The sequence below is a fragment of the Indicator indicator genome, chromosome 9 (genome assembly GCF_027791375.1).
Source record: "Indicator indicator isolate 239-I01 chromosome 9, UM_Iind_1.1, whole genome shotgun sequence".
In the NCBI taxonomy this organism is placed as follows: Eukaryota; Metazoa; Chordata; class Aves; order Piciformes; family Indicatoridae; genus Indicator; species Indicator indicator.
Window position 1 is genome coordinate 6771865 of NC_072018.1, and position 24789 is coordinate 6796653.

The 24789-nt window shown below is 41.2% G+C and overlaps 1 protein-coding gene across 1 annotated transcript in view; it reads left to right on the forward strand.

The window, feature by feature from the left end:
• JAG1 (jagged canonical Notch ligand 1) overlaps positions 1-23670 on the forward strand; it is a 34545-nt gene extending 10875 nt beyond the window's left edge. Inside the window, exons 3-26 of the mRNA XM_054383422.1 lie at positions 1170-1221; positions 6636-6890; positions 7868-7928; positions 11831-11961; positions 12269-12388; positions 12843-12956; positions 13521-13634; positions 14457-14570; positions 14972-15018; positions 15559-15732; positions 16245-16395; positions 16945-17109; positions 17592-17705; positions 18339-18452; positions 18563-18676; positions 18801-18917; positions 19416-19443; positions 19553-19638; positions 20454-20567; positions 20766-20875; positions 20958-21194; positions 21503-21634; positions 22106-22256; positions 22955-23670. Coding sequence (XP_054239397.1) covers positions 1170-1221; positions 6636-6890; positions 7868-7928; positions 11831-11961; positions 12269-12388; positions 12843-12956; positions 13521-13634; positions 14457-14570; positions 14972-15018; positions 15559-15732; positions 16245-16395; positions 16945-17109; positions 17592-17705; positions 18339-18452; positions 18563-18676; positions 18801-18917; positions 19416-19443; positions 19553-19638; positions 20454-20567; positions 20766-20875; positions 20958-21194; positions 21503-21634; positions 22106-22256; positions 22955-23412 — 3273 coding nt within the window. The 3' untranslated portion in view covers positions 23413-23670. The remainder of the gene's footprint in view (positions 1-1169; positions 1222-6635; positions 6891-7867; positions 7929-11830; positions 11962-12268; positions 12389-12842; positions 12957-13520; positions 13635-14456; positions 14571-14971; positions 15019-15558; positions 15733-16244; positions 16396-16944; positions 17110-17591; positions 17706-18338; positions 18453-18562; positions 18677-18800; positions 18918-19415; positions 19444-19552; positions 19639-20453; positions 20568-20765; positions 20876-20957; positions 21195-21502; positions 21635-22105; positions 22257-22954) is intronic.
• The last annotated feature ends 1119 nt before the right edge of the window (positions 23671-24789 follow it).

Sequence of the window (24789 nt, forward strand, 5' to 3'; positions counted from 1 at the left end):
ACCAAAAAGATGTCACACTTGAGTACTTTCAGAAGTAATATAATATAAACTAATAAAAGTGTTTATAGTTATTATTATAGTTTTACTTTTCAAGTCATATTTTGTCTTATTTTTCCTCATCCATTTTTTGGAGGAGAGTGGTGTTTTGTTTTGGTTTTGAATCATTCTGTGAGTTTGGATATGGCTAGCTAAAAGGGCAATTTTGAAAGATACAGCCTGGATAAGAATATCTGAGTAGAGCTGGGGGAAGAGAAGCTGTTTTAATGGCTCTTGTTCTCAAGTTAGGATTGAAGATAAAGGTGGCCTAGATGTAATAGCTGGCATCCTTCCAACCCACGGAGTCACTTCAGTTAGTTTATGCTTATGATTATTATTGCTGGAGCGCTGGCAAGCTCATTGGCAGATGAGTGTGTCTGTAAATGTGACACGGGGTGGATAGTTCGGCTTCTCTTTCCCTGCTCTTCCAAACGGTCTGATCCTAGCCTTTGTTTTACAATGCTTCTCTCTCACCCCACCCCCTTCCCATATCCATCCCTTCTTCCCTCAGTTACCTGATACTTGTGGGAGCTGCGATGGCCCTTATGCAGACAAAGCTTTCAAAGGGGGTGCTGAAAAGCAAAGTCCCTAGAGACTGCGCTGTCAAGGCAGAGCACAGTAATCTTAGCAACACTTCTTGCTTTCAGGGTGGTTGGGGGAAGGGACTTCAAGACTTCTTTTCTGTAACTAAAATTCTTTTGAAGCTGTTTTTGAAAGTGGGGGTTTGGTTTTTGGGTTTTTCTGATGTGGCTCTGCTAGCCCGGTGTTTTCTGTCTTCCATGTGAAATTCTTCCACACATGCTTTATTTTGGCTACAACATGGTGTCAAAGGCTGTACTTCCTCGTTAAGTACATAAGATGCATTAATGATGACAAAGATGAGCTATCCAAGGTGAAAGGTCTTCTAAGTCAGACTGGATAAGGTAGCTTATGGGGTTTCAAGAAGATCATGTTTCCCTCAAGTATAATCTTTTACCTATTTATGTGTTCAAGTATTCCATTTTAAGGCAGAGATCATTTTTTCTTTTCTATTAAAATGGTTGGTAGGGTTTTTTTTTATTGTTGCTTGGTTGGTGTTTTTGTTCTTACAGTCATTTGTGGCTTTGAAACTAACTCTGATTTCTCTTTTGCAGAGATCCTACACATTACTTGTTGAGGCATGGGATTACAATGATAACTCTACTAGTAAGTACTTGTTCCACTGCTTTACTTAGTTTGGCCACCTTGATTTCCTGTTTGCTGAAGGGCCTTTGCTAGTCTAACCAGCTTACTGTGAAGTAGAGCAAGAGAGAGGAAAGTTCTCCCCAAGACAATTTGGAGCAGCTGCTCCAGGCTCTGCAGCAGCCTGTTTCCCTCTTATTGCCTGTAGAGGATGAGTACCACACTCACTTCTAGACACTAATGGTTTGATGCCTAAAAATAGATGCTGTTAATTCCCTCTTTCTCTGTAGTGAGAATAAAAGCCAAGAGGTTTCTTCAGGTTTGGTGGTGGGGTTTTTTGTCGTTTTGGTTTTATGTTTGTTAGGTTTGGTTTTTTGGGTTTTTTTGTTGGGATTCTTTTAATTAGAAGTGATATTCAGTATCCTAGGCTTTGTTGACTTTGGAGACCACTCTGTACTTCTGACAACTGAACATGCTACTTCAAAGTAAATGAAAAAATACAAAATCTCCGTAAGACTTGGTATAGAATCTATCTAACAGCTGTATATGAGAAACAGGAGTGACTACCAGCCTTTCCTTGGGAGTTGGATATCTAGAAATTCATATTCAGGGGCTGAAAAATATTTACCAGGCACCATCTGGTAGAACTGGCTGGAAATCAAGGGTGTGAATTGTTTGCCTGGAGTGTCTTTGGTTGGTTTCAGAAGCTTTCTGCTAAGCTTTTCCTGTCATCTGGAGGAAGCTGTGTAGAGTCTCTCGGCATATGAGTTGTTCTTCTCACTGCCTACTGTTGCTGGAGCAGGTGGGCAAAATTACCTCTATTTTCAACCTAAGGCTTTAATAGTGTGTTGTAAAAGCCACAGGAGAGGACATGAATCTGAACTTTCAAACCTTTTGTTGAGCCAGCAAGCCTTTTCCTTCAAGAAGGAAGCAGCAGCAGCACTGTAGCCCATCTTACACAAACCTTACAATAGCTTCTTTCGTCTGCTATGGAATGCCAGGTGAGAGCTACAGGGTACTGAAATGAACTTCAGATTTCATGAAAGGCAGGCCTAGTAGAATTGTGCACAGTACTCGGTGAAGAGTACACTGCTTGGGAATGGCCTTTGAGTCTGGGAACCTTTCTGCACAGATCTACTCTTTAATTTAATCTTTTTTTTTTTATTTTTAAATATACATGGGACGTGCTATGAGTTCGTAGTTCCAGAACAGTTGTCCATTACAGGTGATTGATGTGACCTGTCGGTGATAGCCATGGTTTGCTTTACATCTGGCCACATTCAGCACTGTTGCAGTACCTGTGATTTCAGGCCCTGGCTAAGCACGGTCATGGAGCTGTATCTGAGAGACTTCTTGGCTCTTGACTATGGAGTGTTTTATGGAGGAGCAGAATATAAATTGCCACAGCAACAGGATTGTATTAAAAATGGAGGATACTTGAATTCAAAATGAAGGTCTTGTTTACAGTAGGATCTGAGAGTTTTTTCAGACTGGGTCTCTGCCACTTGTACTATTATTAGAGCTCATCTTTTTTCATGAAACAACTGCATTTCCAAAGCCATACAATGAACCCTTTCTTTGCTTTCATGTTCTGGAAGTACAATTGTCTTCAGACAAAATTGCTTCATTTCTCAGCTGTGCATTTTACCAAGTGCAGACATGTTCTTGCATATGTTCTTGATTTGCATTCCTGCTCTAGCTCTGCTGTCACATATCCATCTGTAGGTCACTTCAGTCACTCTACTGCACAAAGCTTTCCCTTTGTACTGAGTTACTTTGCTTACAGTCAGCTTTCCCACAGCTGAAGAGTAAGTCTTAAAAAGCTAGTTAAGGAAATCATGAGAACTAAACAATTGTCATCATATAAAGTGATAAGTATTTTTTTTGATGACCAGGATTTTCTTTTATCTTAATTACCACTGAATTGTAAGGACTCTCACAGAGTTCTCAAAATAAAAAAAGGGGTGGGGGAAGGGTGGTTAGTGAGCTTTGTGTAACTTTTCAATAGCTCTAGCATCTTCTGATCAATGCAGTCTTAGGAGATCCTAGAGTGGATGCTTCCTTCCCCCCCTCCACATTCCACTCCTCCTACGTTCCATTTACCACATACTCTCTCTTGTCTCACTTCCAAGAGTGGCTTGCAGTTAGATTCTGGCCCTGTTGAAGTCAATGAGAATTGTGCTTTGTTGGAGCCAAGATTCAACTTAAATGGTTTTCTTACTCTGATTCTTGTCTAGATGCCATCTTGCTACTGTCGCTTTATACACCCAGCTAATGGGGGTGACACTGCATCTCAAATGATGTCAAAGAGCTATTGTAAACTACTGGTGTCAGTTGCCTGTGGATTCCAGTTGGGCATAAGAGACTTCAGCACAATGTAAACGAAGCCATAGCTGGAAGTTGTCTGAAGCAGAGACTTTCAAAAATAACTGTGGTGTCCTTGGCCACCCAAACTGCTGGAGGAGGCTGGGCTTTTTTTTGTTGTTTGCTTCCTGATGATGGGTAGTTATTTCCAGAAACCGGACCACTGAAAGGCAAAGCTGGGCAGTCAAAATAGCTATTTGCACTGTGCCTAAACCCTCTGATAGAGTTGCTCTGTGACAGTGAAGCGCAGAAGCCAAAGGTGTACGGAAAGCCCCTCTCCACTTCTTCAACGTCCAGTCAGTTAATGTTTCCTCTAACCTTTCTAGCAAAGCATGAGCTTCTGAGTCAGGTGATGTCAAGGGTGTTAGGAAGATCACTTACTCTCAAGCCTGACTGACGACTTTTTACTTACTTTTATTTACTTAACCAGTCTGCTGCGTTGGGACTGTTGTAGGCTAAGAATGGGAGGGTTGTTCCAGTGCCTTCTCTGGAGTCTGGGTCGGCACACTTGTGTAAGTGCGCGCTGACAGGTGGGAATAGGGAAGGGTGGAGAAATTTTTGTACAAGAAGGAACATGCAAATACTTCATTGTGAAAACTCTGTGTGATGGCTAATGGAAAGGCATCTTAAGTGGGAGAGACCTTTCTTGAATTTAAAGGTATGGTGGTAGCTTTAGAAAGTGTATGAAAAGAAAGGCATTTTAGCCATGATCCAAAGAGAAATTGCAGCTGCTTTTCATCAGGGCTCTTAAAAAAAACTCCAGTGGACTAATAAGGATCTTTCTATTTGAGTTCAGCTTGTGGGATGAAAAAGAGCCAGTGGCTGGAGTGAGATGTCATAGATGTACAGCAAGGACAGGCTTCCTATCTAGCTGGCAGATAGGGGAAGAATGATAGAGCAGAGGCAAGAGGAAAGATCTCTTTTCCAAGGCAGCTGTTTTTCTGGTGCCAAGGACTGAAATAGCTGTCAGTGGTATGTTCCCAACTGGGACCAGAAAAAGACTGGAAAAGCAAGAGTTGAGTGTATGTGTAGGAGGGGGTGTCTTGCAAAACCCAACTGAGTGCCATTCTCCTTTTCTCCTGTCACTTGCAAGAGAAGAATAGAGTTGTTTCCTTGTAAGAAACAGGATGCCATCATGCACAGACTTGGTCTTTGGGGAAGCGTGCTTCTTTCCAACTGCGCTGCAGCTCAGGGTGTAATCTTGGCAAGTGCAGCAAAGCCATCTCCAGCATGCAGGAGTGGAACCAGAATCGCTTGACTAGCCCCATTCAAGGCAAACAGATATGCATCTGCCTAAGTACCTCTTAGAATTAGTCAGTAATCTTGTTGATGAGATCTAAGAGCCTTACACCTGCACAGTACAGGACATGATACTGCTCTGGATATACCAGTATGGAAAAGTCCTTAGGCATCTACATGCCTTGTGAATGGCATTTAAATTAATAAAGGCCTGTGTGCATTTGAAAGTCTTACGCATGGATGTGGGGTTGGGGGCTTAGTGCCAATGAATAATAAAACCTGATTTAAATAGAAAATATTCCAGAACCAGAAATACCAGAAGGTGAATAAGAAGTTGTTGCCCTTAATTTCAGATTGTAAACACTTAATGAATGTGGTAGTCTCAAGCCAAGAATGCCCCCCAAAATGGGTAAATGCTCAGAGTGTCTGTGGATTGACACTCTTCTGTGGTCATGCAGCATGTGTTTTGATTTAATGTTACTCAGAACTGCAGACAGGCAGGACTGAGTGGTGAATTGATAATGGGTATCTGAGGCTTGGGAAACCTGTTTGGAAGTTCTTTTTGCAAGTTACAGATCAAAAGCCCTTAGCAATACATTTAGAAGTATTTTCAATGAAAAACTGACCGTGCGTCATCTTATGCTTGATGTAGCAGCTTCATTAGTCTCTAGCTCTGCCTTATGTGAAATTGCCAAGCGTTTTACTGTGGCTGTTGGTAGAAACAACGTGAACATCAGTATGGTTTCATTCTGAACACTCAAATGTGCCAGTACTTTGCTGCTTTCTAAAACTTCATTGGCAAATTGCCCTTCTACCTAAAATTCTTCTGTCACTGCTTCCCTATTCAGAACAGTGTAGCCTGATACTTATTCTTGGTTTTGTGCTATGTCTGCAAGGATATTTTGGCAGTTTTATGATGTACTTTCAGTCAGCAAAGTGCTTGCTAGCAGCAGGTTGTAAGGCAGTGTCAGATCATTTAAGTCACAAGACCTGGGCTACAAAGTGAAATACCACAGATAAATACAATGTTCCAAGTTAATGTGAAATATTATTATTTCAAGCCATATTTGAGACAGTTGTACGGCTCTGAAAGCCAGAAGACTTTTGCTGGACCTAAATGTCAAGTACAAAGTCTAAACTCTGAAATACACTATAGAGAAATGAGGAGGATCTATAGCACATGTATGCAGTAATTCAAGTCCTGTGCTTTGAGCTGTGGTAATCTTGAGTTTGTAGTGTCAACTAACATCTGAAGAGAGAACTTCCATGGCATTCCTTAGCCAAAACCTGGTGAGATCACTGGTGTCTGAATGCCAGAGTTGCTAGTTCTTAATCTAGTATTTACACCAGAGTCCAGAAAGCTGCAAACCTTTTGTAGTGCTTAGGTTCAGTTTGTAGTCATTCCTATATTAGGCTATTGTAGTATGATATTTTCACAAATACTCCAGTTTAAAAACAAAAGTAGTACCATTACTGGAGAAGCCTGGAAAACCACCTTGTGTACCAATTTATTAGCAGTGAAAGTAAAAGCAGCTGAATTTTCTTTAATCACAAACTATGATTTTTACTGGATGTCCTTACAGTGCAAAAGAGATAAGTGATTGGCAGTAACCTAACAGTTCCTTTTGATTTCAGGCTTTGTTCAGTTTGATAATGCTGCGTGTGTGTTTCAGTTAATGGTTTATAGCTTCAGGGCAGCCTTATCTTGCTCTAAACCAGAAAATTAATAAAATCAGCTGGCTGCCTCTGAGTCTTGCCTGTGAAGCTGGAGAGCTGTGATGTGGGAGGTGATGATACCTAAATGAAGTATGAACTGTGACATCTCTGACTTCTAGATCCTGATCGCGTTATCGAGAAGGCATCCCACTCTGGCATGATCAATCCAAGCCGCCAGTGGCAAACTTTGAAACACAATGCAGGAGTTGCTCACTTTGAGTACCAAATCCGTGTGACTTGTGCAGAACATTACTATGGCTTTGGCTGCAACAAGTTTTGTCGACCAAGAGATGACTTCTTCACTCACCATACCTGTGACCAGAATGGCAACAAAACCTGCTTGGAAGGCTGGATGGGACCAGAATGCAACAAAGGTTTGTGCTAAGTGCTCAGCTCCCAAACGATCAGCAGGCTTGGATAGGGTTAGTGCACATGTAATTCAGTGGTCAGTTTGTGCAGACCACAGGGCTAAGAACTGATGGGACAAGAGATAACTCTTTACACAGAGAACTAGGGCAAAAGAGGACTAGTTCCTGCCGTCTTTTAAAGTCTTGGGGAGGTCTGACAAGTACTGGGCACTTAGCAGATGCGTTCTTTCTCTGATTATCCACATCTTTGCCCTTGGGAAGAAAGCCCAGCCCACTGACTTCAATGGGAGTTCTGCTGCTGACTTCAAAAAGGATTTCCCCTTTGGTGCAGAACTTCAAGACAAGCAGGAAGGAAAGACTTGCTTTAGAGCTGACTTGGCAAGTGTAAAGCTTTGGTGTTTGAAAAGTCCCAGGCTGTTTGTTCCACCTGAGATGATATTCAACATGTTTATTAGGAAATGGCAACTTCTTAGGTAATTTTATAAGAAGAAAGCAGGACTCTTAAGTAGAAACAGACCATCAGCCTGTTTTGCTGACTTGAATTTACCTGCAATTTGAATTGACACTCCTCTTAATATCCTGTCTGTACAAAGATAGGGCTCAAAAGTAAATCCAGAGGAGTTAGAAGTTACTCTGGAGCAGATGTAAAGCCAGGGAGAGAGGGCCTCTTCACCTGTAAAAGACAGAGAAAGGAAACCTGCAGGCTCCTGGTGACTTGAGTTCTCTGAGGTGAGAGAGTTTCACTTGCATAGAAGTAACTCTGAACAGCCTCAGGTATGATTCTTCTGCAGAGCTTGCTGATAGATTTCCTATCACAAGGGGCCACATGCCTTGGTTTTTCTTCAGGTAGACTTTATAGGAGAAATTTGTTAAAACCTTGAATTCAGTAGGATTACAATGCAGAGATTGAAATATTCCCAAGAGTGTGAAGATGCAGGAAGCCCGCAGAATTCTGATACTCTTTCTTTTTTTTGTTTTAACAGCTATTTGTCGCCAGGGATGTAGCCCCAAGCATGGTTCTTGCACAATTCCAGGAGAGTGCAGGTAAATGCTCTTTCTCCCTCCTTGTTTCTCCTTCCCCCTAGCCCCCAAATAATTAAACAAGTAACACTAAACACAATGGGACTGGGGAGTGAGGGTGTTTTTGGAGTCCTGTTTTTAACCAAGGCACATTATTCATGCTGACTTGCCCAGAGTAAGGGGGAAGCAGACTTCTAATGCAGTGACCATTTTAGGAAGCTTTTGGTTGGTGAAACGATGGCACTGGAAAGGAGGGGATATGGCATAAATTGCGTGAATGCTGCCTAATGAGCACTAAATACTTGTTCCTGCATAAATAGTGCAAATGTTTTGTGGGTATGTTTTTTTACCAGCTTGAAATAGTGTGGCTTTTCTCTCCTTTTCTCCCTTTCACTCTTCTTTCTTTTTCCCTTTCCTCCCTCCCACCGCCCTGGTTTCTTCCATCAGTAGACAAGTGTCAAGCATTCTTTAGAATGGGATTAGTTAAATCTCTCGGTTCCTTTACCATTGTGAGCCCAGCTCCAAGTGCTGAGAGGTTAATAGCTGGGATGAAGTCTTGTCAGTAGGCTCCGATGAATGCAGAATTTTGCTCCCAAGCTTTGAAGTCCATTCTGTCCTGGCAAAGAGACAATGAAAAGCAGAGTTTATCCATAACCCAACAATTAAATATTTGGAATACCTCGAAATAAACAGCATATATTTATAGCACAGGGAAGTCTTCTCCCTTACTAATAGAGGGTTATTAAATGTGGACATTCTTTATCAACAAACTGGTTATAAGTTGCTTCATGTAACCCTTTATCATATCTACTTACATGTGATAGGGAACTGAGGGTTTCTGAGGTTACAAAATGTTGATACTGATCCTGTGTAGGAAAGGTTAAAAGTGAAGCTTGGGCATTCCCAAATAAAGCTTAGCAGTCTGAAGGAACAGAAAGTATTTGCCTAAAAAACATTTTGATAGATTTTCTAATGAATGAAGTGGACTGCTTTTCTTTCTGGATAAGCTGTAGTTCAAACAGGAATGAAATCTGAGGTGTCTGACAGACTAAAATATAGAGGAAGCCAGTCTAAGTAGTCACAGTGGTTCATTCCATCTCTCTATCCCTGTAATCTATGCTTCAAAAACAAACCCAAAAAATCATCAAGGAACATTCTGAAAGTAAGGTAGGAAAAAACTTTGTATCCTCCATAAGAGGTGTGGCAAAATGAAAAGTCAAACCTCAGGATAGATCGTTGTAGGCTGTTCAGTCATTTTAAAGTTTAACAGCGCTGGTAGAAGCTGGTTAGCCCTAGAACACCAAATCCAAATCTTTTCTTAGTTAAAAAAAAAAAAAAAAACAAAAATGAACAAAGGAAAAAAAAATTACCAGAAAAAAAGAAAAAAAAAGAAAACCCTACCAAGTGGTAGGAAGTACTGGGGCAGGGAAGGAGGTTGTGCTTAATGATGAGCAGAGCATATCAGTCAAGGCTACCAATGATTTGTGCTTCTGTCATCAGAATAAACATGCCTTGTAGGGGTTGCTGTCTCCTAGTTCAGAACAACAGGCTTTGTTTCCAGATGTTTTTTCTTTCCTTTCTCTTTCTAAGTCTCTTACCTCCCACTCACTGCCCAGACATGCACTAGTGCTCTTATTTACTTAAGGTGCAACTTTCCCACACTTGATTTGCATAGTCTTGTAACAATGCTGTCCTTCTGGTGCTTTCAGATAACTTCTGCTTGCCAAGTTAGACTAATATCTTTAAAGTGAACACAGAAACAAGATTTTATTTTCTTTTAAGTTTTGATGAGTCATATAGTCTGTATGTTACAAATGCAACAGAGTTTAAAAATAACATCCCAGCAGAAACTGCTTTGGGTTCTAGTACAATAGGCAACTTGCAAACATTCTTAAAATATCCTTTTCCCTCCTGGTGAGAGCCTTTTTTTTTTTTTTTTTTTTTTTTAAACACAGCCCAGCCAGCCAGCCAAACCATATTTACTCATGAATTGCTATACAAGGAAAGTTAACTTCAAATTTCTCATGAGAAACTGCTGCATACATATTACTGAACAAGAATTATTACCATGACTCTTTTCTGGAATTTTTACCTAACTTCTTTTAAATGCCTCTTGCCTTATCCGGTTTTGTTTGTTATGCTTCGAAGCTGATGCTTGAAGGAAGTCATATCTTTGGCTGTAAACTCATGGCTCTTTCTCTGTGTTCTGTTTGGTTTTCTGTGTTTGTTTTTTTTATTTGTTTCTCTTTACACTTGCTTTAAAGAAAACAAGACTGACACCCCTTTGATTTGGCAGAAAGGAGTTAAAAAAAAATTAAATTTGGATACCTGTTTCTGCACTTAGTTTGGCTTGTGTGTGCAAGCTCATAGGCAAATTGTTTTGAATGCAATACAAATTAAAATTATATATTCCTAAATTTTGACCTTTGTGCATTCTTCTCATATTCCTTATACAGGATTTTCCAAAAGCTACCTGAGAGAGGTTGTTTTGCCTGATCTGGTTTTCTTTCATGATCTTTGCACACAAGGACACAAAAATTGGACTAGCTTTGTTTTTTAAAAACGTAACCTAATAAGAATTTCCCATTGACTTAGAATAGGCTGCTATTGAAGTAGGTATTAAATTCAATTAAAAAAAAACAATGCTAAAAGCTAATTAGGATGCAGTTTGTCACCTTAGATTTTTAGAAGAGAAGTCAGACTTAGCACTAGCTCTGTGTGATTACCCAATGGACAGATCCTTCAAGTTTTTTTCCCATGAGAAGAAATAGCCAGCAGAAGAATGGTGGGGGGTTTTACAAATAGAAAGCTTAGCTGACTTCTGTACAGATGAGGTTTGTTTTCATAATTTAGTGACAGCTTGATGCATAATTGCTGCTGATCAATTACTCTCAGGACTGGTTAATGACATACAGTACTTCCACAAATCCTTGCTTTTCATTTTCAACTTGTTTTCCTTGTTTCTATCTATAGCTCCACTTTACTTTGAAGAATTCCTGGTCTGCCTTGCATTTAGTGAGAACTAAATGAAAGACACAATGAACTTTCCCTTATGGGGGAACAACTTCCTTTTAAGTACAGAGTTCAGGTAGCTCATTGATAGTGGTAGTAAATAATTTAAATAATAATGAAGTCTTCTCCAGACAAGAAGATAAAGTTTCTTAGAATTGGATATGTTTTAGTTATTCCCTAAAAAGAGGTTTGCATAAATCAAACTCTGGAATACACTGACAACTACTCTTCTTTGAACACATGTAAAATCCTGATGTGTACTGTTTTCTTTCATGTCTTACTGCGGCCCAGTCTGTACATGCAGTGTGTCTCCTAGTTCAGAATAAGGTTAACTTCCCCTAGAGCAGAGAACTCCTAATGCTTTGCTACTGACTTGCCAAGGGCTAGGAGTTGGTGTCTCTGGTTTTGTTTGTCTTCCTGTAAACCCAGCATGGCTGAAATGCCTGGAACCTTGTATTCATGAGGACCTCTGGATAACTGCTGTTCCCACTGACTTTTTGTTCCCCACCTCCCACCCCCCCAGATTTATAAAGCACCCTGTCAAAGTCCAGAGATTGATTTGTAGTGCACACCCACCCTCTCTGCCACGTTTGTATGAGGCTCTAAAAGAGTATTATTGTGCTGAATGGCCTCATGCTGGTTCTCTCAGAACAGTTTTTCTTTTGTCAGGAGGCTGGCTGGAGAAACCTTGGCAAAACTACTAAAATGTTTGTTTACAAGAAACCATCAAACAAACCTTGAGTAGCTTCTCCCCTCCCCTCATTCTGCCCTTCTCCTCAGTTTTTCTCCAAATTCTGGAGTTCCATACACACATCTAGATAGTGCAATTGCAACAGGCTTTGGGGTTGTTTCTCTGTTCTGATTTTCCTTATTTTTTTTTCTTCTTTTTTTAAATTTTCTTTTTTTAAACAAAGGTGTCAGTATGGATGGCAAGGCCAGTATTGTGATAAGTGCATTCCACACCCAGGATGTGTCCATGGCACTTGCATTGAACCATGGCAATGCCTCTGTGAAACCAACTGGGGTGGTCAGCTCTGTGACAAAGGTATGCTAATCTTATGGATAGCCAAGTGTAACACTTGAATTTTAACAGCATAGACATAGCAAGGAGAGAGTGCACATGAGTGAGTGAGTCTTCTGGAACATGGGGGGGGTGGTTTTGCCTTTCAGCTACTTGGCGTTGTCACCTCTGTTCTGGTGGTGTTATCATATGCCCTTAACTTTTCCCTGTTCTGTCCTACTGTTATGTGCAGATGTATTCTGTAAAGGCTCTAGAATAATAGAACAAAGCATGCACAGGGTGGTTAAAAGAGCAGAATCATCATGGCTATAATGCTCCTTACCTCTTGCAGATCTGAACTACTGTGGAACCCACCCACCCTGTATGAATGGTGGTACCTGCAGCAACACTGGCCCTGATAAATACCAGTGTTCCTGCCCTGAGGGCTACTCGGGACAGAACTGTGAAATCGGTAAGCGTTTGATGCGGCCGCAGAGCTGCCACTTGGCAGTTAGTTCTTGCCAGTTTATAGTGGCTGGGTTTGGATATATGTTACAAGGTTGGGGGAAAGTCAGTTTCTAATATTATGATGTCAGGGCAAGCTACAAAGATCCAGAATTGCTTGTTCATGCTTCATCATGAATAGTTGGCATCTCTGAACATCAGCCTTCTGCTCACTGGGAGAGAGAACTAGGAGTTGCCTTGTCTGGCTGTGACTCAAACAGGTGCAAGTCTGTGTGGATGACTTCAGCAGGGCAGATGACTTCCTGCTGGCTAGTAGCTGTTTGGCTCACAGCTCTCACAGGAGTGTAATACATCAAGACTAATGATGGTGTGTCCAGAGTAGAGGCATGTGGAGGGAGCAGGGGTGGCTGCTGGTGACACTGCTGTAACCCCTACCATGCTGTCCTCCTGTCCCCGTGCAGCGGAGCATGCCTGCCTCTCTGATCCTTGTCACAACAGAGGAAGCTGCTTAGAGACGTCTACAGGATTTGAATGTGTGTGTGCTCCTGGCTGGGCTGGACCAACTTGCACTGATAGTAAGTCCTTTTAAAATTGTAATAAAGATGTGCTAGTTTGCCATTTTAGATCAGTCTTTCTAATCCCTGATAAACATCCAAGGCAGCCTACTTAACCTTTCCCAGCTTCAGCACTGTTCTTGGTGGCCATTTATACCATGAAGGAGAAGAGTATGCTCTTCACCTTGGCTTGTAAGAAGGCTTTTATGAAATGCCAGGGAAAAGAATGGCCAACAGCTTCTTGAAAGAAGCTGAACAGATACATTTATTTACTTTTTTTTGGGTAGCATTCAGTCGTTTAAAATGCTGTTCAGAGAGACTTGCTGAATCAAAATCTGACTTCTCATTTACAAAAATGCTCCAGGTGTCAACTTCTTCCCCTGTGCTTTGAAGCTACTTTCACACTGTTTTTAAAGGAGGCTTTTGGAGAAATTAGAGTAAACCTAGAAATTCTAAGTAGAAGTCCCATTGTCTTTCCATTCTTCAGGGCAAATCCTGGTAGCAGCAACCTTTTATCAAAGTTGCCAGTTGGTGACATTGCTTGTTTGGTAACAGAGCTAAGTCTCTCCTTATTCCGCTTTGCAGATATTGATGATTGTTCTCCAAATCCCTGTGGTCATGGAGGAACTTGCCAAGATCTAGTTGATGGATTTAAGTGTATTTGCCCACCTCAGTGGACTGGCAAAACATGCCAGCTAGGTGAGAACTGCTTTTCTCTTCATCCAGTGTTGCTTGGGGTGTGGGGAAAGGTAAATGCAAAAGGGATCACACCTCAGCAGGCAGGGGCAATGGTGCCCTTTGCATCAGACAGATGTGTTTCTGGTTCTGAAGCCTATGGCATACTGAAAATACTCTGATTGCAAGACTGGGGTCTAAATTTCAAAGCACAAAGTGGCTTCCTTCTGTTCGTTCACTGATGTGTGCTGGCAGTTGAAGGAAATGGTTAACTAAGCCAGAGCCATACTTTAAACCATAAATAAACTGAAGTGGGGAGGGTGCATGTGTATGCCTTACAGTTGTGCCCCCACATGGATTTCTTATTTTAGCTTGTGAGAAAGTTGCTGTATCTCCCCAGCCATGTAACCTCCTCCAGCCCAAGGAGTTCACAGCTGGGTTCTAAAATGTGGATGGTTTCATGAAGAATGAGCTGTCTACGTTCTTTACACAACACCCTAATCCCACTGACCAGGCAGCAGCACTCCTTGAAAATGCTTCCTTGAGTTGTGTATTGGGGGTGGGGGTGTGTGTGTGTAAGTAGCTCTTAATGAGTGGCAGGGTAATTACTGAATAATTAGTGTAGCTTGTGTGTTCTAGTTGCAGAGAAATTGAAAGAGACATCAGAGGCTGATGTACGAGTGACTTGTTCACTGTAGGCACACCAATCCATGCTGTATATTACAGGTCCCTCTGAGATCTGAATGAGCTGCTGCTGATTGCTGTGCAAACCAGCTGTAGGCTGTTTTTTCCCTCCCCCCCCAGCCTTACAAGCCCTGCATTTGGCCATTCGCTTTGTTTTTTCAGATGCGAATGAATGTGAGGGCAAACCCTGTGTCAATGCCAATTCCTGCAGGAACCTGATTGGCAGCTACTATTGTGACTGCATTACTGGCTGGTCTGGCCACAACTGTGATATAAGTAAGTGTCTGTATCCTGGGGTTTATTCAAAGCCACTTGTGTGTGTATGTGTGTGTAAGTCACTGGGTTCTAAGCTCAGATTTCAGTGTCAGGCGGAGTCCCGGTGGTTGATCTTTTCAGAAAGAGAGCAGTTGGTGTGGAATGGAATTACACAATTTTATCAAACTCATTAGTCCATAACAGAGCTATATTCTGATAAAGGGACTAAAACAATGATGTGAAGTTTCACTGCCTCTAGGAGAAGAATCACAAAAGGTTCCCACCCATTATAATAACCTTATCTCAAGGAAGGCATGCAGGAAACTTGACAAAAGGTTTATCTAGCTGCAGTTTCGGAAAGAGTTGAACTGCATCTAGTGTAAATACAGTTTTGCCTTCTAACCATGCAAATTTTATTGCAGATATTAACGACTGTCGTGGACAATGTCAGAATGGAGGATCCTGTCGGGTGAGCCACCGTTTGTTTTGGTTCCGAGAGACTTGCAACAGAACTAAAACATTTGAGTCTAAACGCAAATAGCGTGGAAAACAGCAATTAGCTGGTGTAAATTGTCATTCTTTGGAGTTGAGGGGAGGACCTCTGTCATGTTGCAGCATGTCAGGATCTGTCTGTAGAACAGCAAGGACAAAAATATAACTGCAATAAATGACTCATTTTTGCTGCCAGTGTCACCAGTGAATGGGCTGGTTATGCAAAATACCTACTGTACAAATAGATACTCCAAAATATGGATTAACATACCCTGCTTGCAAACATGAGAACATAAGCCAGTGTTGCATGGGGGGGGAGGAGTGGGGTGTTTTAATTTTTCTACCTTAAATATCCTTCTTGCCTTGTTTGGACATGGTAAGAGGATGTTGTTGTTTGGTTGTTTTTTTTATTGCTTTCACCTATGGGGTTTTTTTGTTGTTTTTGTTTTCTTGAATAAGATTATATCAAGAGAGAGGAAAAAAACCTTAAACTCTAAACTTTCTTGTTCCTTCCCAGGACTTGGTTAATGGTTATCGGTGTATCTGTTCACCTGGCTATGCAGGAGATCACTGTGAGAAAGACATCAATGAATGTGCAAGTAACCCTTGCATGAATGGGGGTCATTGCCAGGATGAAATCAATGGATTCCAATGTCTGTGTCCTGCTGGTTTCTCAGGAAACCTCTGTCAGGTAAGAAGCATGGGTGAAAGGCAGGCCCTCAGCCAGTGCTGTTCCTACCAGCACTCTGGATCTGTACACTGAATGCCTTGCATCCAGTCAACCATAGTATAAAGTTGTACTTGATATTGCTGTCAGTCTGCCAAGAAAGCTCTTGATTAATATATATTGGGAGGAATAAAGAAAGCAACAAAATCCCTGGTGGGCCACTGAGGATTCTTTTTGTTAAAGAGACTGCAAGCTGTTTTGTTGTCAATTTTGTTGCACGCTAACTATCAACTTTCAGTGGCTGTTTAATATCAGGAGTGCTGTCTGCTGAAATCAGTGCAGGCTAACTATTAGCCTCTGTGCATTCTGAACAGTTCATTGAGGCAGCAGATAAAAAGGTCAGATTCCACAATGTCTGCCTCTTATAATGGCTTTCCCTCACTACAAAACTGCTGTTTCACTTGGCCTTTGCTCCCTCATTTTAATTTTTTTTTTTCAATTTAGTTTATTTCCCTTTCCTCTTTCTCTGCTTACAGCTGGACATAGACTATTGTGAGCCAAACCCATGTCAGAATGGTGCCCAATGCTTCAATCTTGCTATGGATTATTTCTGTAACTGCCCTGAAGATTATGAGGGGAAGAACTGCTCCCACCTGAAAGATCACTGCCGCACAACTCCTTGTGAAGGTTTGTGTCATCTTGCAGGTGAATGGGAATGATTTGCAATGTTCTGGCCCTCCCTGGGCTGGAGCTGCCATGCAACTCCAGTAGTGTAGTCAGTAGGGTAGCTCTTGTAACAAGAATTTTACAAGTAACAAAGTGCTGTGCCTTACTGCCTCTTATCTGTATGAGACAATGAGCAATATTTGTAGATACTGGCGGTATGAAAGATGGGTTTACGACAGTGTGGACAGAAAATGTGTAGCAAATGGCCTGCTTTGCTAATTTTTTTTCCAGGCCACAGACATGCTCCAACAGTCTTGAGATAAGATGCTGTGATTACTTTATGCATGAACAGTTCATGTAGTCCTTCTATTTTAAAGCAACAAGCATATTTAGCAGTTCTGGGTTTATGGCAGGACTTGACACTCCTAAAGGTCTTTTTCAGCCTAGATAAGTAACTCTGTGATCTGTGTGTATTCTAAATGTCCATCACTGGAAATTAAACTGATGCTCTTAGCTTAAGAAGTCGGATAGAGTGGGCAATCCTTACAAGGGTCTCTGCTTTTTCTGCAGTCATTGACAGCTGTACAGTGGCAGTAGCTTCTAACAGCACACCGGAAGGGGTTCGTTATATTTCTTCAAATGTCTGTGGTCCTCACGGAAAATGCAAGAGCCAAGCAGGTGGAAAATTCACCTGTGAATGCAACAAAGGATTCACTGGCACCTACTGTCATGAGAGTAAGAGCTTTTTGGAAAAAGATTCCATCCTTTCTTCCCCTACTGCTTTAAGGTTTCCTTCTTTGTAACACACTGAACCTTGAACTGCTTTACATTTTTATACCCTACTTGAGTGAGCAGACAGGAATTTGCTAGGCCTTGGGGGAGGCTCACTGTAATGAACCTTTTGGCCTTGAATGTTTTTAAAAACCTTCTGTATACAAAGTCTAAGGTAGTTAGTAGTGGGGTTTAGCATGGATCTTGAGGATTCCTCTTTCAATTTCCATAGTAACTGTTGAGTGACAGGTTCATTGCTTTGTGCACTGTTTTTCTGATATCTCATCTTGCTTACAGCCCTCCCTCTCAAAAGGGTCTTAGACATACAAGTAGCACCAAATGTCTGCAATAAGATGTTTCCTAGTAGCTGTACTTCTGATTTGATGGTTGGCTTTTTTTTTTTCCCTTCTGTTTTTTCCCCCCTTCTCTCCTCCAAACTTTTGCAGATATTAATGACTGTGAGAGCAACCCCTGTAAAAATGGTGGCACTTGTATTGATGGCATCAACACCTACAAATGTATTTGTAGTGATGGATGGGAAGGAACATATTGTGAAACGAGTAAGTTGATCATTCTTCAACATGCAGAAAGAGCTCTTGGAAAATAGTCGTGAAAGAATGACTGCTACTATCTCTAAGAGGATAGTGACCAATGCGATTTTAACATAAACTATGCTCCAAAGGCCTCGGAGGACAAGGTGTCCTCTTTTTTGCACTGAGTGCCAGAGTTTTGATTCAGAACTAAACTCATTACAGAGTTGGACTGGGGTAGAAACTGGTTTTTCTACTGTTCAATTATCTGCCCTACTGTTGGGGTAAGTTTCTGTAAGAAACCCTTAGCATGCATATAGGCTGTTGTAGGAACAGCATATCTGCATATCACACTTGGGTTGTGTCAGCCTTGTGAACAGAGTGAGCCCTCCACTCCTGTCCCCTGACTGATAGGATGGTTTATGTAACAGACCTGTTATCTTCTTGTGTACTGAAATGATGACAAAATGAAGAGCTGGGGGAACATGGTAGAACATTCTTCACACCTGAGACAGCACTTAAAGCTTTAAAAATACTGCCTGAAGTGCTTCATCCATGATTGAAACACAGGCCAAAATTAGGGATGGGACATGTACTTTGCAAGCAATGTTTGTTAATTCTGTAAACACTACTTAGCTTGTTTTCTCTCCTTAACATATCTAGATATTAATGACTGCAGTAAAAACCCCTGCCACAATGGAGGAACTTGCCGAGACTTAGTCAACGACTTCTTCTGCGAATGTAAAAATGGGTGGAAAGGAAAAACTTGCCACTCCCGTAAGTTCAGCATTTCCAAAACATAAGAGGCGTTCTCAGTTAGGCTGCTTAGACTTGTTGCGTTGCATTAAGAAAGCACTGGTATTAAGGATAGTTTGGGCTCTTCACAGGTGACAGCCAGTGCGATGAGGCAACATGCAACAATGGAGGGACATGTTATGACGAGGGGGACACTTTCAAGTGCATGTGTCCTGCAGGATGGGAAGGAGCCACTTGTAATATAGGTAAATACCCTGCATAATCACCAGGAAGCAGATGCAGCACTGAATCTGTGACCTCTGTTTTTCCTCTTAGCTCAGTTTTGTCAGCTTTCTAACGACTCAGCGGCAAATCTTGTTTCTGTTACAGCAAGGAACAGCAGCTGCCTGCCAAACCCCTGTCATAACGGTGGTACCTGTGTAGTCAGTGGGGATTCTTTCACTTGTGTCTGCAAAGAGGGCTGGGAAGGACCCACATGTACTCAGAGTAAGTCGCTTGCTTGAACTCTTCTAGAGTGTTGCATGATGAGAACATTAGCTCATCCTGTCGCCCTTGGAGTCAAGATTGAAACCAGAAGGGGAAGCTTGTTTGATGTAGGCTTTAGCATCACCTGAATCTTTGTTTTTAATGACTTTATGTGATAGAGCCTTGACCTGGGCATGAGAAAGTTGCAAATGAGCTAAGTGGAGACAGATGTTGTCTTGTTTTCTCCTGCATTCTTTTTCAACAAGCAGCTCTGTCTGCTTCCACTTTTTTTTTTCCCTCTGTTAGATTCTTTACAAGGATCTCTTCCTGTGTACATGCGTTCCACAACGTAGTTAGCAAATTTTGTGGTAGAAGCCTGGAATCAATTTAGTGGAGAATTTCAGCATATTTTTGGTAAAATGTAACAACTTGGGCATTAGGGGAAGCTTGATCCTTCTCTGCTGACAGAAGTCATAGCCAAAGTCTGCATATTTCAAGTTGTCTGTCTTTGCTTTGCAGATACAAATGACTGCAGTCCTCATCCTTGGTAAGTTTTATATGTTCATCCTTTATACTTCACTTTTATTGTCTTAGAATTCTAGAGCCTTTTCATCTGTAGCAGTTTTTAATGTGTGTAATGACTTTTCTTTTTACAGTTACAACAGTGGCACTTGTGTAGATGGAGACAACTGGTACCGCTGTGAATGTGCTCCAGGCTTCGCAGGCCCTGACTGCAGGATCAGTAAGTGTCTCGATGACATCCACCTTTGTTTTTGTCTCACTTGAATCTGGTTGAGAGATGATCATCTTAAGTAGCAGATCAGATTAATGATACATGCCCTCTGTATCTTGATCTGAAGCAGATGTAGGGAGGGCAGGAATTGGCACTGAAAATGAAAGAAAATTTTGAAGTCCATTTAGCTGGAGCTGAAACCACTTGGTTCAGCTGAGTGGGCAAAATGCTCTTCAGGGTATTCTTCCCAGTTAGGATGTGTTTGTGTGGCATAGACTTCTGCTTGAGATGAAAGTGTGCCAGCCAAAAACCTTGTCAATTAATAATCCACCTACAAGCCCTGAGGTGATGTATGTACTTCCCTGTAATTTAATAATAATTACAGGTAAGAGAACACTAACACTTTTTCCCCCTTAATTTTTATTAAAAGCTATGGAAATAAAAAGTGTATAGTGGCATTAGAGCTGGAAAGGGGTTTAACACTGATGTTAGTTGGAGAACCTAGCAGGGATACAAAACATGGAGCATGTCAAAGTAGAGGAAGCATGTCTGTGTGAGATGGAATGTGTCCTTGCCCTTGAAAAGCTTAAGTAGCCATAGGGGTCAGGTTTTGATCTTTCTTAGTGCCACATAGCAGAAACTTCAAAGAACCCACTCTGAGATTATACCCACACTGCTAGTAAGAATCTGTCTCCCAATAGACACTAGAAAATGACCATAAAATCTCTTGTACGTTGGTTGGTTGTTTTTTTTTTTTTTTTTCCCCTCACATAATAAAAGGGATACTATGGAATAACTCTTATTTCTTCTCCTTCTCATCATAGATATCAATGAATGCCAGTCTTCACCCTGTGCCTTTGGAGCTACATGCATAGACGAAATCAATGGGTACCGCTGCATTTGCCCACCAGGGCGGAGTGGTGCAGGATGCCAAGAAGGTATTGCAGATGTCACAGATGAGCACCGTACTGGTAGCAGGATCTGTGTAATGGCATTTTAACAGGGTTGTGACTGCATAAGGTTTTGTTGGTGGGGAGTGTTATTCGTCATTTTAAAGCAAGTATCAACTTGTCACTAGGGGTTATTCTTCCACATTTTTCCTGTTTTGATTGAATGTGTGTTCAATCTCTCCTCAGTTACAGGAAGGCCTTGCATTACCAGTGTTCGAGTGGTGCCAGATGGGGCTAAGTGGGATGATGACTGTAACAGCTGTCAGTGTTTGAATGGAAAAGTCACCTGTTCTAAGGTAGAGCTGTGCTATGTGTTGGGTCATACTGTCTTCTGTCCTGTCACCAGCAGTTTACTTATTGGTATCTATTCTGTTCTAGGTTTGGTGTGGTCCTCGGCCTTGTGTCATACACACTAAAGGCCATAATGAATGCCCAGCTGGACATGCTTGTGTGCCTGTTAGAGATGACCACTGCTTCACTCACCCTTGTGCTGCAGTGGGTGAATGTTGGCCTTCCAACCAACAGCCTGTGAAGACCAAATGCAATTCTGATTCTTACTACCAGGACAACTGTGCCAACATTACCTTTACCTTTAACAAAGAAATGATGGCACCGGTAAGTAGCAGAACATGGCTTGCTGTGCTGTCTGGAGCACCAAGCAACTTTTCTGACTGCTGAGAGTCCATTAAAAGCTGATGCTCCCTTACTATCAAAAAATACAGAAGGTATAGAAGGATTAATGCAGAGCCCTACCCTAAATGCTTTGGTGTCTAGAGAAGAACAAAAGCTGGATTGGACAGAATTCCACATCTGCTTTTACTGAGAACTCTTACTTCAGGGCAAAAAATATTGGATATGCATTTCTTGTATCTGTGTGCATGGGTATATTTAAAAAAGACCAACAGCTTTTCTGTATCCCCCAGGGCCTTACCACAGAGCACATCTGCAATGAACTGAGGAATCTGAATATTCTGAAGAATGTTTCTGTTGAATATTCAATCTACATTACCTGTGAGCCTTCACACTTGGCAAATAATGAAATACATGTTGCTATTGTAAGTATTCCTGGGATATTTTTAAATGTTTTAGTAGCTAATTGCTTAAATCTATGCAACATGTGGATTTCATTAAAATCAAAATTCCTGGCTTTGTTAGCACTTTATGTAGTTTAGTTTCTATCCCTATCCCCTTTAAGAATGGGAAAGAAATCCTATCCTGGTTACAAGTGTGTCCCTGAAAGGTGCTATCTGGTGGTAACTAATTGGGAAGCAGTAAAACATTCTCTCTTACACTCTTCTGTTGCACTCTCGAGTGCTGCTTTTGGTAGATTTTTGGTTGTCTGCTTAAACACAGGGACAAAAATTCTGCAGTATTAGTTTGTGTCCAGAGCTGGGCATTTTGTTTGTTCTGCTTTCTAAGTATTAAGAGCACTGACAGCCTTAACTGATTGCAAAAGTGTGTAAATTAGCAGATTACTCCGGCATCTGATCTGGTGTCTGGCATTAATTGTGTGACTTCTTCTGTAGTCTGCAGAAGATATCAGGGAAGATGAAGACCCAATCAAAGATATCACAGATAAGATCATTGACCTTGTCAGTAAGCGGGATGGTAACAACACGCTAATTGCTGCAGTGGCAGAAGTCAGAGTACAGCGGCGGCCAGTTAAAAACAAAACAGGTGAGCTTCTCCTTGTCTCCAAACACTCACACACATGCCAAGGCTAGAGCAGCCTTTCAGCATGGGTGAGAACTTTTCTTTGCTTCTGAGAGGCGTAGCAAGCCTGAGAATCTGTCTCCTGTTAACTGGGAACAGTAAGGAAGCTTGCTTTCCACCACAATTTTACTACTTTGGAACCAAGAGTTCCAAAGGCACTCTACAACAGTGTCCTAACCTGTTAAAAAGGCTGCTACTTTCCTGCACTCTGCATGGAGAGATAAGGAAGCAGAAAGCAGCTGGTGACTCTGAACACTGCCATGTTTTTACTTGGTGATGCTACCACTGTCCAAATGTGATGAAGTTGTCCAAAGCATCCACTATGAGCTTTCCCTGTAGCATCAGGCATGTACTGGCACCTTACTGGCAGTCACTGGTGGAAAGAGAAATGTCCATGGTGGGTGTGGAGCTAGTTGCCCTTAGGGCAGGAAACATTCCCCCTAGAGGACGTTGTTTTTCACAAGGGCTGCTAAGTCACTATTCTCAAGATCTACACTCTTTACACACCCTATATCCTAAAAGAGCCAAGATTACCCTTATGTCACTGTCTTGACCCTAGTGAAAAAATAAGGCTTGAGAACTGAGATCTGTTTTTGTTGCAGAGAGCCTGGAAGGGTATATTTGCTTTATAGCATGGTTAACTGGTCTATTATTTCTTCCAGATTTCTTGGTGCCCTTACTAAGCTCGGTCCTAACAGTAGCCTGGATCTGTTGCCTCGTAACTGTTTTCTATTGGTGCATCCGAAGGCGCCGAAAGCAGACCAGCCACACTCACACGGCCTCTGATGACAACACTACCAACAACGTAAGGGAGCAGCTGAACCAGATTAAAAACCCCATCGAGAAGCATGGAGCAAATACCGTCCCAATCAAAGACTACGAAAACAAGAACTCTAAAATCGCCAAAATAAGGACACACAATTCAGAGGTGGAGGAAGACGACATGGACAAGCACCAGCAGAAGGCCCGATTTGCCAAGCAGCCAGCATACACTTTGGTAGACAGAGATGAAAAGCCCCCCAACAGCACACCTACAAAACACCCAAACTGGACAAATAAACAGGACAACAGAGACTTGGAAAGTGCACAAAGCCTGAATAGGATGGAGTACATTGTATAGCAGACAGTGGGGTGCTGCCATGCAGGGCCTTTAAGTATCATTACAAAGGCACTCAAGAGCTTGTAGTTCTTAAACCGTTGTGTAATATTTGAGTCTAAGGCTATTATTTACTTAGAGTCCCTGTGTTAATTTAAGTTTTGACAAGCTGGCTTACACTGGCAATGATAGTTGCTGTGGTTGGCTGGAATACCAAGTGCTGCATTTCACATCTATGCAAAACTAGTCAAAAGTGCCCTCCTGTAAATTCAGCTGTAGCTGATACACCATGGAAATGCTTTATAAGGTATGACCTAAGCCTTATTGCTTTTATTTTTTTTTTCCTTTTTTTTTTCTTTATTTCTGCCAGATGTCCCCATTTATACAGTTTCTTTCTAGAAGAATACATTTTATTTATATTTATTGAATTTGAGTTTTTTGTATATTGGTTTTATGGTGACGTACAACTAGTTCTGTATTTGAAAGTGCCTTTGCAGCTTGGAACCACAGCAACTATCAAAAATAAGTTTATTATTTATTTTTTTATTGTATTTTTGTTTGGGGTGGGTGGGGGGAAACTTGTCAGCAATTGCTGGTAAATGAAGAATTTAAAGAGGAAAATGTGTCAAAAATAGAAGTTTGTATAGAAATGTAAATAATTCTTTTTTATTAATCACTGTGTATATTTGATTTATTAACTTAATAATCAAGAGCCTTAAAATATCATTCCTTTTTATTTATATGTATGTGTTTAGAGTTGAAGGTTTTTGATAGCATTGTAAGCTTGCGGCTTCTGTATTTTGAATTTTTTTTTTCCATGTTACATGTTGTCTATATGCCAAAACTAAGGTGTTCTGAAATAGTTTATTTTTAATAGGATGGGCTTTCATGCCTTGATGCTGGTTTTTGTACAATGTCAAACGTTTGAAACAACACCTTCCATAGTATCATCACTTTAAGACTATTTGTAAGTACTGACTGAGGCAGTTTAGATCATTAGACTAGAAAATTTTTTTTGCTGCTTTAGACTTGAAAAAAAAAAAACCACACGAGTGACAGGCAGATAATCTGCTACAGAGCAGTTTAAGGGAACAAAACTGAGCTCTTACTTTATGTAGATGAAATGTGAGTGGTTGCATGTAATCAAAATATCAAATTAGCGTGTGAAGTTGGAAACACAGCAATCTTATTTTGTAAATTCTAATTTTTGGTTTGTTGTTTTTGTGTTTTTTTTTTTTTCCTCACCATGACTCTGTTAATACTGAACCACTTGTAGATTTGACTTTTTTTGTAATCTACTGCATTTAGGGAGTATTCTAATAAGCTAGTTGTTGAATACTTGAACAGTAGAATGTCCAGTAAGATCACTGTGTAGGTTTGCCATAGATTCCACTGCCCGCC